The following is a 16,881-nucleotide window of genomic DNA, read 5'->3' as shown; positions in this document are numbered from 1 at the left end:
TTAGTTTCGGCAGGCATCAAGATCGGCGCAGGCTTGGAGGTCCGAACGGCCTGTTCCTGTGCTGTACTGTTCTTTGTTCGGTGTGGTGTTACAGTCCACTTGTCGGGCACTGACCCTGAGCTCCAAGCACCCATTGAAGCAGGTGGACTGTGACAGGACAGAACCTTACTGTCCAGGGGCTGCCCGGTTTGAGGTGGGTGGTAGCTGTCCAGTGAGATGCAATGACCTCTCCCACCGACAAAGGCAACCCGTGGCACCCAATCTCTACACCAATTGAGCTGGGCTTATAACCCGTAACCGCTGCCTTCCATGTTGTTTTGGTCGCTGTGAGGCGACTATGGAGTGACCTCTCCATGGCGTATGCCTGGGCGGATGTATGGAGGTTGTGAGTTGCCCAAGCGTCAAAATCCCCTTCTCGGCCTTCCTGGTGGGGTCCAAAGGAGTGCAGAGCACGACGTTTGGCACGGGTATGGCTGCAGGAACTGCCGGAAACATGCCAAAGGTGACATATGACCGTCTTCGGGGTTCCGCTCCGGATTTTCTGTTCGGGTTTACTCCCTTAGCCTTGGGACTAAGGCAGTGGGGTTATTAGGGCCCCTGCTCAGGGATAGGTGGATGCCGGTGGGAGGAGGTGGGTGCGGGGGGGAAGGGGGTGCGGTGGGGAGGGGGTGCAGGGGTGGGGGGGAGGGGGTGCGAGGGGGAAGGGTGCGGGGGGAGGGGGTGGAGGAAAGGGGTGCGAGGGGGGAGCTTTAGACATACGCTTATCTTAGTAGTGTTAAGATTTAGTTTATTAATAAATAGTTAATTTGTTGTTGTTTAAAGATACCTGCTTTGGTCTGTTTTATTCTGGCAGTTACTAAAGTGTTTTAATTTGGATAATTTCCGGTAGGTGGGAAAACTTTAATAATATACTGCGACCTGTGGAGTATTGGGACTGAATTCACAGTTCATTACTCCAGCCTCGGTCGTAACACAGTCTAAAGTTAATGTCTCACTTCCTATGTTGGGATGAAGTTGACTCATGTTCAGATTGAATCAGTTTCAAACATAATGAACCGATATCTAGGTTTGGAGATAGTTGTGGAGATCGAGTTAGTGCAGGATCTGTCTGAAGGGTCGAGTACCAATGAGTGCACCTCTCGAGGTTGTCCAGTGGCAAATAAAGTGTCAAAGAAGTGTGGAAAGTTGACTGTGAACCAGCAGAGGTCGATCCGGGGTCCAGTGGCGTTGATTAGTTACCTCAGATTTAGTAATGCACACTAACAGATCCAGTATACCAGGAAAGGAGTGATGAGTAGTTAAAGTGAAACTCAAGGACAGAACAGTCAAGACCAGGCAGTCAGGGAATAGTAAAAGTTAAATCCACAGGATTAGTGCAAGTGAAGGGACTGGTCTGAGGAGCAGCTGTATGGAGGTAACTACCACACAGGATTGGAAGCTGCAGTAGGAACTTGAGAAGCTGGTCCAACCCAATGCACTGAAGGGTGATGAGGAGTTCTGAAGGATAAGTGGATTCAGCAGTCACAGGAAACAAGCAGAAAGCAGTAAAGCAGAAGCCATTTGGCGGGAATAGTGCAGAATCCAGAGCAGGATGGGAGCTAGCAAGAACAGATCAGAGCTAGTTCATCAAAGAGTGAAAATTCCCAGCAAAGCAGCAGAAAACTGAGGATGCAGAAAAGATCAGATATTAGAATTAGACCTAGTCCGGCAGAAGATTTCGTTTCAATAGAAAGTGACAGCAGTAGTGGAGGTCCAGAAGTCAGCAAAGAAATGGATTTCAGCCCAGGAGAAAGTGGATTTCTGTTCAGGACCCAAGAACACAGCAAAGTAAATCTGAGAAACTGGCAGTGCATTTAAGTACAGTCCTGAAGCTCAGCACGAAGGGCCTGTTTCTGTGCTGTATAACTCTATGCCTCTAACTCTATGAGGGATAAAAAGTTACCTTAACACTTGAAGTGACTGAATAACAGAGCAGAGTCATGTCGTCAAGTCTTCCCATGTTGTCCAACACAGCAGTGTAGTCCTGATGGCAGAGGAATCCAGGAAGTGAAATCTGAGCAGAGAACCAGCTGTTGAAAACAACACAGTGAAAACAAATGATGAGTAGTATTGGTATATTTCCACCTTTTTTTAAGAACAGATTTTGACTTCTTAATTGCCAATTTGGATGAGAATGTCATCAATCAAAAGCAATTTAGCAAAAGTGCCCCCCCCCCCCCCCCCCCCCGCCCTTTAAAGGAAAACTTAAGACATTAAGTTAGAATATTATTCGCTGTGTCAACAATGGACTCCGGTCCTCCCGGTTGCAGAAGGCCTCAAGACTCCATTTGGTATGATTTTATATGTCAGATATTTAAGCCAAATCATTAATAAGTTTCCAGTCACATTGTCTTTGGCTAATGTGTTGGAAAGGCAGTGGATGAAGTACTATCTGATTGTACTACTGAGGTATAATTTATAGAAATATATTAGGCTGACTGTAAAATCACTGGTACCCAGCTTCTCTATCCAGCAGTCTCTGTAACATAAGGACATGCTCTTGTTGTCTTTATTGTAGTTGCCAGGCAAAAGAAAACACACGAAGATTAATTATTTACAAATTTGGTGGACTTACGTTGTCTTATTATTGAAATTGCAGCAAAAGCACTTCGGCCCTAAATATTTGCTTTGAAAGCTCCAAATCACAGCCTCCAGGTACTGGGAAGCTTCCTTTCAACAAAATGAAAGCACTGCGCCCTCACCTGGACGGTCTTTGGGCGGGGCCACGGCTTGGAGGGCGGAGCCGTGCACGGAAAGGCGGGGCCAATTTGGGCGCGTCAGCGCGTAAATTATGATTAAGATAGGTAAGTGCGTCAGGTAGGCAGCGAGGACAGGCAGACAGGACAGAGCGAAGACGGAAGGGACCGGCTGGTGTGGGGTGAGCGGAGAATGGGTGAGCAGAGGGGTAGGACAGCGATAGAGTGAGAGGCCAGGTTCACTCCAGTTTTCACACAAAAACTTTCTTAGTAATTAATAGCTGGATGAGATATTGCAGTACCTGAAAACAGCACAGTACACGGGAGATATTGAACCACCCGTCCACCTGAGAGAAGAACATGTCTCGCCAGGTCAAGAATTACTAACCTACCCAAGGAAAAGTGAGGAATTGTCAGTCTGGTGAAGGAAGAGTGTGAGGAGTTATTCACCCGTTTGTGTGTGTGTGTGTGAGGGAGAGGAACTGGCAGTTTGCCCGTGTGAAAGTGAAGAGTTACTCGTGTGCACATGGAGAGAAACTGACGAATAACCAGCTTGCCCATGGAAAGGAAGTGAATTACCAGCCTATCCGACAGGGAGACGATTACCAACCTGTCCAAGTGAGAGAGAGGAGACCGAGACAATGGATGTGATTGAGAAATATCACTGTGCTTGAGAAAGTGACCAAGAAGATTGAAGCAGATCCTGGGAAATAGAACACAGGATTGTGGATCCAGCTGCTTAAAGTGTCTGTTTTGACTGTCCAGCAGCTCTGAACAACTAAATATGCTGCCTGCTGCAGTGAAGCGATGGCTCCACAAACCCAAAGTAAGAGGATATTTTACAGTGTGTATTCTGCACTCAAACTTCCCACTGTTCACCAATCCATTAATCACTGGACTAATTTTAAAAGCTTGTACTTGTTTCTAACATTTGCTGTCCTTTTTCTAATGACTTTGGTCTTTCAGCTACTTTTATTTTTAAATTTACAATTAGAATTCTAACCTGCAGATTAACATTCTATTAAAATGATGACTTAGATTTGACTTTATAGCAGCTACTTTATTTAATTTTTTGTATCCTTCACAAAAAGAAACTCCTCAAATTATCCCTTGGCACTTTCTGCTGGGCATGTAATAGCAGCCAGAGATTATTGGCTCTCTTTTATCTGCCTCCTCTTCTGTTGGGATGTGCCTGGATTACTTTCAGTGCATTCATTTTGACTGCTTGATCAGTAATGCATTGGAACTCCAGTGTGCTACATCACCTTCAATAAGTCATAAATTAAACTGGCAAATGCAATTAGTTTATTTTAGGAAGGTTTGAAGCCAATTAATTGTATTTTTCTGCACATTAAGATGTCATTCACAAAATAGTATTCCTGCTTTGTGGAGGTAATGTCACACCTGGGACCAGACAACAAGTAAGGAGGAAGGGAATTCACAGTGACTTCACGGGAACCAGTCTGCAATTTGTTTCTATATAGTTTGCAATTAAATGAATATTTGCATCTATCTCTTTTTAATCATTTCAGTTGCTTGCCTAATACAAATAGAAATCATGGTGTAGTGTCAAATGCAAATTACATCACATTCATTGTCTTGATCATAACTCACTAGCAAGTTCACTCATGCATTTTCCGATCACCCCATTTGGCAGATATGAATCATCTACCACGGTTCTTCATTCTGTGTCTTTGCACATGATGAGTATGAGGGAAAGTTGTCTAATTAGTAATCTTTCTCTTTCGGGGTACTTATTTTACTTGGTTGGAGATAATCTGGAAGAATTTGATTACTGTGTCTACACAGCTGCTCTCTCCTGTTGGCCACCACACATGTGAAATGTGTGTTTACTTAGTTGTTTCAATTTAACTAAAACAAAGAAAGTTGGTTTTCTCAATTTATTTTCCTCTGTTGAAGATGCAAACTCTTGCTTGGCAGAGTTCCACAAGAAACAATAGTTTCTAAATACCTTCCCTAAGTTTTCTTCCATGTGTGAGCCAAAGATGAGTCACACCAGGGTATCTGACCTTGGAGGGCCTCATGGCTAAACCCAATCCTATTATCGCTCCACATCTATACATTCTGCACTTTCCAGTTAGTACCATTGAATAGCATTTGAGACCTGTAACCTCAACTGATTTCTCTCTGCCCTATCACAGGGATGCTGAGGCCTAGTTAGGGTGGACAAGTTGCATTCCAATTCCGTCCAAGTGACGTTTCAATAGATTGTGTAGTTGGGCCATAATTAGCCTACCATATTTTCTTTATGTATGGATTGAGAAAAAGCAAATAAGCTCAATTTTGTTTTGATTCTTAAGCTGTTTTTATTACATTACGCACAATTACTTGACGTGCAAGTAGTATCTTTTACTCATTTAGACTAATGCTGCTTATGAATTACTGAGGAGGCAGTGACAACCATGCTGTGTTTTGACTTGTTTTGACTCTCTCTCTACGTTTGATATTTCAATACACTGCATTCTCTCTATCAACTGTTACATGAAAATTAGTTATGTCCTTTAAAACAAGAAGGATTATTTTATTCTGAAGTTTCTTGAAAAATTGTTGAAGTAAATCATATAAAGTAAGATTTGATTTGTCTTTAGTTCATTCACTTTAAGCAAAACAAATTTGCAGTCAATTCCATTTCGTGTAGTTCAGTTATCTGGAAATCCTGTTTGGGTATAGAATTTTAGAATACTGCACTATTCACGTCACCCATTGATAGATTTTTAGATTGTCTGCAAGAAAATTAGTATGATAATTTTGGGTTGGGCAAAGCAAAATACTGCAGATGCTCGAAATTTGAAATAAAGACAGAAAATGTTAGAAATACTCAGCAAGTCTGGCAGTATCTGTGGAGAGAGAAAAAGTTAACATTTTAGGTAATCAGTTTTGATCAAAGGTCACAGACTTGAAATGTTAACTCTGTTTCTCACTCCACAGATGCTGCCAGACCTGTTGAGTATTTCCAGCGTTATCTGTTTTTATTATGATAATTGTGGGCGTATGCAACAACAACAAAAAAGTTTCTTATTGCAATTGATTTACAATAGTTGCATATATGTTAAGATGTTGTAACTGGGAGCAGAATTGTAATATGTGAGGTGACTTCCAGTGGCACACTGACCCACCACAAAAGGTAACTTTACATCATTCTGCCAGAGGTGCAGTACTGCTGAGAGCAAAGATAAAAGGTTGTTGCTACTTGCACTCATGCCACTGGCTGCTATTTTTCTGTCACTGTAAATGAGCTGCATGTACATTTTTTTTTTAAGCATTTACAGACCTTTCCTTGATAGCTAGGAAAGTTAGTAGCAGAAACCTAAAATTGCAGGCAAGACTCTTCAATAATTGTGCACGATCAGTTGTTTCCACATTGCTACTGCTGCTACTCAGAAATCTGAACTGCAATATAAACTGGGTGCATTCCTTAGTATGTAGACAATGACTTTCATCCCACAAGAAATATTGCACTTAAAAACAATCTTGGAACAGCTTGGCTTAGTGATTCATAGCTTTTGGTAAATTAGGTGCTTATCAAGGAGAGAATTTTTTGTGCAAGGGAATGGACCACATCCCTATTCTAGAGTCAAAACAAACCTTTTCCAGGTCATAAAACTCATTAGCAGCCACCCTACTCTTCCCCAATAATGTGCTGCCATTTCAAAATGCAAAGAGCACACCCAGATGAACAATTGTGGTGTTTCCACTTTCCATATCAGGCACTCATTGAAAAGTGTGATTTTTGCACTGTTGGCCCTCACCCATTAGCAACCAGGCTGTGAATGTCTTGGCTTTCATACAGCTAGAAGAGATACCAGGCCTTTGTTCTCTGGGCGGGCTTTCAAGGCAGGTCACAGAAGGAATCTGATTCTAATGGAACTTATAAGACCAAAAGTCCATTTGTAGCCATGTTCTAGTAGCCAAGAAACAGTGGCTTTATGATTCCTGGTGACCCATACCGTTGGCCACTAGAGCCTAAGAAAAGAAAATAGTTGGGGGACACATCAGTGCAGACTGCTCCATCAACAAAGTGTTCTGACACACCCCCAGCCTAAGTGCCAACTTGCCTTCCTGTGCCCCAACATGTCAGCACTTGCATCTTGAATCGTAAAGCAAGTAGGAAGCTAACGTTAATGGCAAATGTCACTAAAGTTAATGTTAAAGCCAGATTACCTAATAGAAAAATATAGTGCTGTTCCTCAAGCTTGCACTTGGTTTCATTGGAATAGTATAGATGGTCAAAGACCAAGAGGTCAGAGTGGGAGTGGAGATTGAAGTGGGAGTGGAGATTGAAGTGGCAAGCAGCAGAATGGACCATGTAAAGGTAAGGGATGGTAGAAATTTCAAGCATAGTTCATAAAATTTTCCAGATTGGGGTGACAGCAGGAAGCAACACTAACACAGTCAATCAATGTAACAGTAAAAGTGGTCAGGGAAAGGGCTTCAGTAGGATTTGGAGCGAAGAGTGTTCAACATATCTACAAAAATATAGGCATAGTTAGGAGCCATGGGGGTTTTCATAGCAAGACCTTTTTATATGGAGAAAATGAAAACTTATACAAGGTAAGAACCAGTTCAACCAGACAGACGAGTGTTGTAGTGAATAGAGATTGGTTTGGCCATTGTTGAAAGCAGAAATGGGAGGCCTTCAGGCTGGCCTGGTGACGGATGGAGGTATAGAGCAATTGTACAACCATGGTGAAAAAGAGAAGAATGTGTCCAGAAAAAGAGAGAGAGTGCATCTCTAGAATGATTGTAAATGGATTGGGACAAGGAATAGAAGTCAAAGTAAGTTGTTAGTGATACTTGGTTACATCTGACAACATGCTGGCAACTTTAAGGTGAAGGAGGCATTGGTCAACTAATACTAGGCATTTTTGGTTAATCATTATGAAGTCTGCAGAGTACTATCTGAGTAGGCATTCTTATAATTACTAGTCTCTTGCTGTGGTGAGTTCTGAATCACTTTTCTTGTGATGAAATGATTCCACAGGTCCTGACAATCTTGCAGTCATTATGTGGTGGTGTAACCAATCCTGTTGCCAGGTGGTGCAGAAATTCGAGAAACACCTTTGGGTATATTCCCAACTTGCCACCAGGGGTGTAAACGCAAAGCTAGTATTGGCCAATGAAACCTGTGATTGAAGTACATTTAAAGTCAGTTTGTTTGTTTTTTTTATTGTATCAGCACATCTGTCAGGAAGGAAAGCCAAGTGGTTTAGGATTACAAAATTTTCCACAAGTCTGATGCATAATGCTCTATTATTGACTGGTCAGAAAGATATATCAAGTCAGTTGATTGCACATTATTTTTTCTGTGTGTAATATAATAACTTTATCCAATGATACATGTTTAGGTATTCTATACTGCTTACCCAAGTTTGTAACAAGATCATGAAAAGTGAAATCTGTCACATGACTTCAAGCTTCTTTCCTCATCTATGCAATGGGAAAATGGCACGTGGAAAACATCAGATTTTTTTTACATTTGATTAAATGTCATTTATGCTTCCTTGAATGATAAACTCCCAATTAATGCATTCTTTGAGACGTGAAGAAAGGGAAAAACACAATTTATTTACTAAAATAACAATTCTATCATTTGAGTTTGGTTCCACTCATCAATTTCAACAAAAATACTTTAAGATCAACATTTGTTAGGAAGTGGAAACACATTGACCTATTTTCTTTTAATTTGTTCTTGTGATATGTGTGATGCTGGTAAAGTCTGCATTTATTACCCATCCCTAGTTTTGCAACTTGAGAAAGTGGTGGTAGTCTGTATGGGGAAGGAACTCCCACAGTGCTGTGGGACCCAGGTTTGAAGCTAGTCCAGACTGATGGCTAATAGGAACATGGGGAACATAAGAAACATAGGCAATAGGAGCAGCAGGAGGCCATTCAGCCTGTCAAGCCTGCGTCGCCATTTAAACCGTTCATGGTTGATCATCTTCGATGCCATTTTTCCCCACTATCCCCATATCCCTTGATGTCATTAAAATCCAGAAATCTATCGATTTCTGTCTTGAACACTCTCAATGATTGAGCTTCCACAGCGTTCTGGGGTAGAGAATTCTAAACATTCACCACTGTCTTAAATGGCATGCCCCTTATTCTGAGATTGTGTCCCCTGGTTCTAGACTCACCAGCTAGGAGAAACATCCTATCCACATCTACCCTGTCACACCCTGTAAGAATTTTGTAAGTTTTAATGAGATCACCTCTTATTCTTTGGAACTCTAGAGAATACAGGCCCAGTTTCTGCAGTCGCTCCTCATAAAACAACACTACCATCCCAGGTGGTGACCCTCTGCTGCACTCCCTCTATGGCAAGTATATCCTTCCTTAGATAAGGAGACCAAAACTGTACTCCAGGTGTGGTCTCACCAAGGCTCTATACAATTGCAGCAAGACATCGTTACTCCTTAGGGCCTTGTATAAAATTGGTTGGGTCATTTGAACTGAACAGTCAAAACCAATAATGCAAAACCATTTGCAGTGGGCACTAAATTGGAAATCTCACTTGGAGAGGTCAAAAAGAGTGGCTGGTGTGAGAAGTAAGAATCATACTGGTACAGTTTTTAATCCACCTGACTGAAGCTATACCTGATCTTGAGAGTATTTGAAAAAGTTCAATTTCCAAAGACTGGATATTTCTCAGTTTGAGCATAACACTTTGCTTTGCTTTACTTTGATGTTGGGGGGAGGGGGGAAAGGAAGAGGGAGCTGGTTGACACTGCGTGTAATATTTCATGCTCTGTTTCACACTTACACAGTGGGAATGTACCAACTTTGTCAAAATCTTACTGTATGATCTGCTTGTATACAGAATGAGCAGTCATGCAGCAAGGAAAGTAGTTACAAAAGCAAAATACTGTGGATGCTGGAAATTTGAAAAAAACAAAATGCTGGAAATCGTCAACAGATCTGACAGCATCTATGGAGAGATATCTGAAAGGGAAATAGTTATGAGTCTTTTTGGATGATTTACCTCCATGCAATGTTGTGTAGAGGAACAACTGTTTTGAATTGAACACTTCAAAACCAACTCATGGCTGTATAATTTTCCCAGGTGTGCGAAGGTGGGAAAGCTCTCTCTGTCTCAAGGGTCTGTCAGATTCTGATGGCTGTGATCACTACCGCATTGCATTGCACCTGCCCTGAAGCCTTTCAACAAAGCAGTCTCTTTAAACCAGTATTTTGCATAAGCGTAAAGGAACTAGAACATGTAAGGTCTGTATCATGAGGTGTGGAAAGGTTTTTTTAAATGAATAGGTTCTAATGATGCAGATGGGCATTACCTTTGTGATTTGTTAAATCTATGGTGTTTTCCTTCTCATCTGTTTCCAGCTTGCAGCGAAAGTATGTATTTTCATAACAGGGTGGATCTGTAATAAGAGTGTGGAAAAGGTCACTATTGTGTATCTGTTTTACGTCAGAAAGATAGCATTGCGAACAATTTGTATGCATTCGATTGTTCTCTGTGTAATGATGCTTAACGTGATAGTTGTAGATTTTTTTTTAAGAAAAGGAATAGGGTGTTTATAATTTAAATAACTATGAAAAGATAATGGTTGCCACTAGCTTCAAGAGTATCTTTTGGTATGCTAAAGATGCCATGAAAAAGCAAAACTTGAAGCGTAGTGTGCCTTTGTCCCACTAGTTGCTTGTCACTCTGGAATATTGACAGTACTGTTTATTTTTACACTAAACTTGATGTCTTCCTTAAATAGTTATTAAGATTGTATTGTGATTGTTTTAATAGTTCTCCCCTGCCGTCCTAAAGAAAACTGGAGGAGGGTTATATTGCTGTATACATGTGTTTTGGGAGTTTCTTACACCATTGGAAAGAGTGTAGAGGAGGGCCACTTGACTAATTCCTAGTATAAAGCATCGTAGCTATCAAGGTAGGCTGAAAGAGTTGGGACCCTGCACTTTAGAGATGTGTGGACTTGGGGGTGATCTGATTGAGGTTCATGAGATGACAAAGGGAATAGATTGTGTTCCAGTTGATAGTTAGTTTGTTCTAATTAAATGGGTTCGAGAGGATCAGGGATCACAATTTTATGTTTTGTAAGGCCAGATATAGGTTAGATGTCAGGAGTTGTTTTTTCCCCAGAGAATAGTGGATCTCTGGAACACCAATTTGCTGAATTCCCTCAAGCAAGAGCTAGACCTGGCTCTGGTTGTGGTGAACACCATTTCTTACAAAAGGTGGATATGTTGGGGAACTCTGAGCCAGAGTGATCTCCCCGGACTAGTTGCAATTGCCTAGATGGGTTGCAGAGGAATTTCCCAGTCTGTTTCTCCCAGACTGGTTGGATTTTATCTTTTTTTTTTCACATTACCCTGACACCCGCCCCCACACACACATCTCAGAGATCACATGGTTTTGGGTTTATCAAAATCCCAATCTTGGAACACCTTCCAAAAATATTAAACCTGTTTAAGCTTCTTTATTTTAATGAAGGGAGCCCCAGTTTCTCTCATACGTGGTAGCACCTTAGTGAAGCTCTGCTACATCCTCTTCCTGGTATTTTCATTCTTCCAAAAGTGCTCCAGAACTGGCCGTGCCCCTAGCCAAGCTGTTCCATGACGGCTACAATACTGGCATCTACCCAGGTATGTCCTGGACCCACAAAGCAGGGCAAATGCAACCCGGCCAATTACCACCCCATCAGTCTACTCTCTATCATTCGCAAAGTGATGGAAGGTGTCATCGACAGCGCTATCAAGCGGCACTTATTCAACAATAACTTGCTCGCTGATGCTCAGTTCTGCCAGGGCCACTCAGCACCTGACCTCATTACAGCCTTCATCCAAACATAGACAAAAGAGCTGAACTCTAGGTGAGGTGAGAGTGACTGCCCTATACATCGAGGCAGCATTTGACTGAGTATGGCATCAAGGAACCCGAGCAAGACTGGAGTCAATGGGAATCGAGGAAAACTCTCCGCTGATTGGAGTCATACCTAGCACAAAGGAAGATGATTGTTGTTGTTGGAGGTCAATCACCTCAGTCCCAGGACATCACTGCAGGTGTTCCTCAGGGTAGTGTCTGTGGCCCAACCATCTTCAACTGCTTCACCAATGACCTTCCCTCCATCATAAGGTCAGAAGTGAGGATGATAATTGTATAATATTCAGCGACTCTTCAAACCCTGAAGCTGCCCATATCCACTCGCAGCAAGACCTGGGCAACATCAGGCTTGGGCTGGTAAGTGGCAAGTTACATTCATGTCACACAAGTGCCATGCAATGACCATCTCCAACAAGAGCGAATCCAACCATTTCCTCTTGATGTTCAATGGTATTACCATTGCTGAATCCCCCACTATCAACGTCCTAGAGGTTACCATTCACCAGAAACTGAACTGGGCCAGCCATATAAGTACTGTGACTACAACAGCAGGTCAGGATGGGAATTCTGCAGCGAGTAACTCGCCTCCTGTCTCCGCAAAGCCTGTCCACCATCTACAAGGCACAAGTCAAGAGTGCGATGGAATACTCTCCACTTGCCTGGATGAGTGCTGCTCCAACAACACTTTAGAAACTTGAAACCATTCAAGTAGCCTGCTTGATTGGTGCCCCATCCACCACCTTCAACATTCACTCCCTTCACCACCGATGCACAGTGGCAGCAGTGTATACCATCTACAAGATGCACTGCAGCAACTCACTAAGGCTCCTTTGATAACCCCGTCCAAAACCATGACCTCTACCACCTAAAAGGACAAGGGCAGCAGATGCCTGGGAGCACCACCACCTGCAAGTTCCCCTCCAAGCCACACACCATCCTAACTTGGAACTATATCGCCATTCCTTCACCGTCGCTGGGTCAAAATCCTGGAACTCCCTTCCTAACAGCACAGTGGGTGTACCTACACCACATGGACTGCAACGGTTCAAGATGGTGGCTCACCACCACCTTCTCAAGGGCAATAAGGGATGGGCAATAAATGCTGGCCCAGCCAGTGTCACACACTTCGAAGGTGCGATGATGCAGCATCCACGGAGTAACTCTGAAGAGTTATGAAAAAACAGGCTTTGTCTATTTTTTTTAAAAACTTTTTTATTTTTAAAAAGTGAACAATGGTCCACAATGGCCACCAAAGAAAATGGGATTAGCTTTTGTGTATTCAAACAGTCTGACAAAGAAGTAAGACAAATCTTCAAAGCCAAAAGGCATTAATGAAACCCATCTCACACCTATCCTAAAAACATTCCAGAATTGTATGTCTTCTAAAACAAAGGAGGTGTGAAGTAACCATGTCCTGGGCCATTGTGTGAAGTGACAATTTTACCTTTTTTTTTTAAAAAGACAGCCCGAGAGAAAGAGACTTCACCACCCAGAAGGTGAAGGTACTTGTAACTGCTGACATTCCAGAAAGCACATGCCTTGCTGGAAAAAATCCGACATCTACATCAGACAGCAGAGAGAGAGCTAGAAGTGACACACCAACTTCAACAGAACCTTCAATCAAGAGAGAAACCTACAATCACCACAGGCCTGCAACTATCTGGACTTTGAATCTCAAGAGAATTCAACAGGTTTATCGTAGCCCTTCTCTCCCACAAAAATCCACCTACTTCTTTTATCCCCCCTCTATCTGCTTCTGTGTGTGTCTTTGTGTGTGTGTGCATATGTGAGAAAATGAGGTTGTGACAATTTTGGGATTAGGCATAGTGATCGATAAACAACTGACTTTCTGTTTTTTAAAAACCTTCAAGAAAAACTGTCGCTGTCTGTTTATTTGAAAAATAAAGGGCTGAACTCGTAATACAAATACACTTGCTGCGGTCAAGTGGGGAGTTGAACAGTGGGAAGCACCCACGTCACGCCACGTGGCTATAACACCAGCAATGCCCACAGCCTGTGAAAGAATAAAACAAAAGTAAGTCCTCCAAAGTCAGACTCTATTCTAACTGTGGCCTAGCCACTGATTCATAAAGGTTTAACATTAGCTCTTTTTATATTGCATGCACCTATTTATTAAACCTAAGATCGTGTATGTTTTTCACAAATTTATCAACTTGTCCTACTTTTTAAAAAAGATTTGTATCTGAACCCATGTGACTTTTTAAAATTCTTTTTAAAGTTTGATCATTTAGTAAAATGGTGCAATTAGGTGCTTCATTTCTGATGTAATCTTTTGACACTGCTTTCAGTGTATGCATACTCTAGGCTCTCATTTTGTATTAGGTGACAATTGTTCTTTGTCTAGGTTGTTTTTGGCATTGATGCCACAATGATCACAAAGAGTGTCCATTTTGTTGCAGTAGATGGTATGGAAGTTTTCCTGGACACCAAAAAGGTCCTATTTTCAACAGTGCTGCCACAGGTAGTGAGTTTTCTTAAAATTAACTGGCAACATTCAAAAGGAATTGCTATGTCTGTATTAGGATCGTTTAATTTCTTTACTCTTTTCATAATTTTATGAGGAGCTACGCTTTGCTCTGCTGCCTTGCACATGTAGTGGTATGAGAATTCTTTAGAGTCTGTACTATCCAAATTATATGCTAAGGTCTTGCTGCAGACAGAGTCGTGTACAAAACATTGTTGGCTAAAGACCACGGATGACTTTTCACATTCTTATGCTGTTAATCTCTTTGTTCAATAACATAGCACACCGTCGCCAACACTCGAAAGTGCTCCAGGCAACTTCTTGTGGCGTGTAGTCCTCTTTCATATGAGACATTTTTCAGTTTGGCGTTCTGAATCCTAGTTTTAAACCTGTGGAAAATGGGCCAACACTTTGTGACTGGCTTAGCATGAATCTTCCAGTACCTGGAGGTCTCCAGTTCACAGTCTTACTCCAGTTGCTAAGTGCTGTACTTTGCAACAGATTTGTTATGTTAGTAGCTTTCATTGAGAAGTCTATAGGTGATGCAGCAAGTTGGAACTCAAAGCCATTGTATTGTTCATTTTCAGCCATGTGCATGTCAAGTTGATCTCAACTGCACAATTGAGGGAAAACTCACTGGTGACATGGTTATTTCCCCTCTTCTTCACCACAAGGACTGAACCATGGTGAAAATCAGTCATTCACTGATGCTACCTTCATCTTTGTGAATATTAGTAAAGCCCTGGGGTTAGCTCTTCAGCTGGTCCTCTTGAAAGGGAAAACTCAAGCACAAACAAGCATTTTAGTAAATCAGGAAAAAGGAGAGGAAATAACGGATCACAAGAGAGGAATTGAATGTGGTGAATGACCTATCTGCTTAAAAGAAAAACAGGACATTTAAAAAGATATACTTGAGACAATGAAAATACATTTTTAAATATATTTAAAAGATTTTTTTTTTAAAAGCCTGAAAATAAGCAAGGCAATCAGAGGCCCACCCAAAGAAAAGGGCAAAAAGAAAAACAAAGTCTGCAGATACTGCCACTGCAATCACCACCACCGAAAGAGTGACCACCAATAGTGGAGTGATTAAAATCAAGGATGCACAAGAGGCCAGAATTAGAGGAGTGCCGATATCTTGGAGTTGTGGAGCTGGAGGAGATCAGAGGTAGGGAGGGACGACGGCATGGAGGGATTTGAAAACCAGGATGAGAATTTTAAAGTCAAGACATTGCTTGACCGGGAGCCAATGTACATCAGCGAGCACAAGGGTGATAGGGAAACGATGTGAGTTAAGACACGAGCAGCAGAGTTTTGGATGAACTCAAGATCACAGCGAGTAGAATATGGGAGACCATCCAGGAGTGCATTTGAATAGTCAAGTCTAGAGGTGACAAAGGCATGAATGGGGGTTTCATCAGATGAGCTGAGACAGGGGCGAAGTCAGGCGATGTTACAGGGGTGGGAATAGGCGGTCTGAGTGATGGAATGAATATGAGGTTAGAAGCTCATCTCAGGGTCAAATGTGACACCAAGATATAAATCTAAAATGAAAACTGAAGTACTAGATCCTACAGTGGATTTATTAGTACAACAGGAGAGTAAAATCGGGCTATTACCAACGGTGTAGATACCCTGCCCCCTCAACTGGAACTGTGTTCTAACAAAAGGTCTAGAACTGGAATATCAACCTTGCTTGCCCCACCCCAAGATGTTGAGGAAATTATTTCTCTCTCATTCCTCCCCTTCTCATTAGGCACCATTTTCCTTACGCCAAGGAGTATAGGTAAAGTGTTAAGTTAGGAAAGTTAGACCAGACCAGAGGGCTGCAGAGTGTCCAAGAGAAAAATGACACACTGTTCCTGAAACTTGAACTAAACATGCTTTTGGAACAGCATGAGGTCAAAGACTGAAAGGTCAGTGCGGAAATGGGAAGGGGATTTAAAGGAGTGGGACATGTGGAAGGCAGGTTAATCTGTCAGAACACAATTGTTCAGCAAAAGGGTCTGCTAACCCCAGTTTTAGAGGAGACTGCACGCTGAGCAGTGAGTACAACATAATAGATTGGAGGAATGCATCCAAGTTATTATATGTGGAAGGAGTGTTTGATGCCCTGGACAATGTGTGAGAGTAAGTGAATAGGTAAGTGTTGCATCTGCTTTGGCTGCAGAGGAAAGGGCAGCTGGAAGTTAGTGATGGAAGTGTGCAAGCATATTTTCGAGAGAGTAGTCCCTTCAAAAGATTGGGAAGGGACAGTGAGGTGTGCTTGGTGGCAGCATCATATAGTTGGTGCAAGATGATCTGATAAATACAGAGGGTGGATTAGAAGGGGGAACAAGGAAGATGCTGTCATTGTAAGAGGAGAAGGTGAGAGCTGTGACACAGAAATTGGATTGGTGTCATGAGGGATGTCTATTACTGAGAGGAAAAAGTAGTTGAAGAATAAAGAGAGGAGCTTTTGTACAGAAGGTGGAATTATCAGAAAAGTTTCAGTAGAGATGGAGAAAGGGCTAAAGTCTTTACAGAAAGTGAGGTGGAAAGAAGCATACTCCAGATAGTTGTGGGAAGTCCAAAATGGATCATGAAGTTGAGGAATGAGTGGACAGCAGAAGCAGTGCTAATGAAATTCTCAAAAGCCAGAAGCAACACAGTCATAAAATTAATGGAAGGAGAGGTCAGGGAACAGACCTGGGCAGGATTAGAACAAAGTGTCTTCCATATAGCCTACAAAAAGGCACGCATACTGGGTTCCCATACTAGGGTGGACCTCTCGCTATCTTAGCTATTCGTAC

At 42.1% G+C, this 16,881-nt stretch overlaps 1 protein-coding gene across 4 annotated transcripts in view; it reads left to right on the top strand.

Moving 5' to 3' along the window:
• Nucleotides 1-2,889: 2,889 nt before the first annotated feature.
• LOC137375575 (lateral signaling target protein 2 homolog) overlaps nt 2,890-16,881 on the top strand; it is a 59,930-nt gene continuing 45,938 nt past the window's right edge. For all 4 annotated transcript variants that reach the window (XM_068042934.1, XM_068042932.1, XM_068042936.1 and 1 more), the window contains exon 1: nt 2,890-3,561. In XM_068042934.1, the coding sequence (XP_067899035.1) occupies nt 3,520-3,561 (42 nt within the window). In that variant the 5' untranslated portion in view covers nt 2,890-3,519. The remainder of the gene's footprint in view (nt 3,562-16,881) is intronic.

Source organism: Heterodontus francisci, chromosome 12, assembly GCF_036365525.1.
Source record: "Heterodontus francisci isolate sHetFra1 chromosome 12, sHetFra1.hap1, whole genome shotgun sequence".
Taxonomy (NCBI): Eukaryota; Metazoa; Chordata; class Chondrichthyes; order Heterodontiformes; family Heterodontidae; genus Heterodontus; species Heterodontus francisci.
This window is presented reverse-complemented; position numbering and strand designations above follow the sequence as displayed.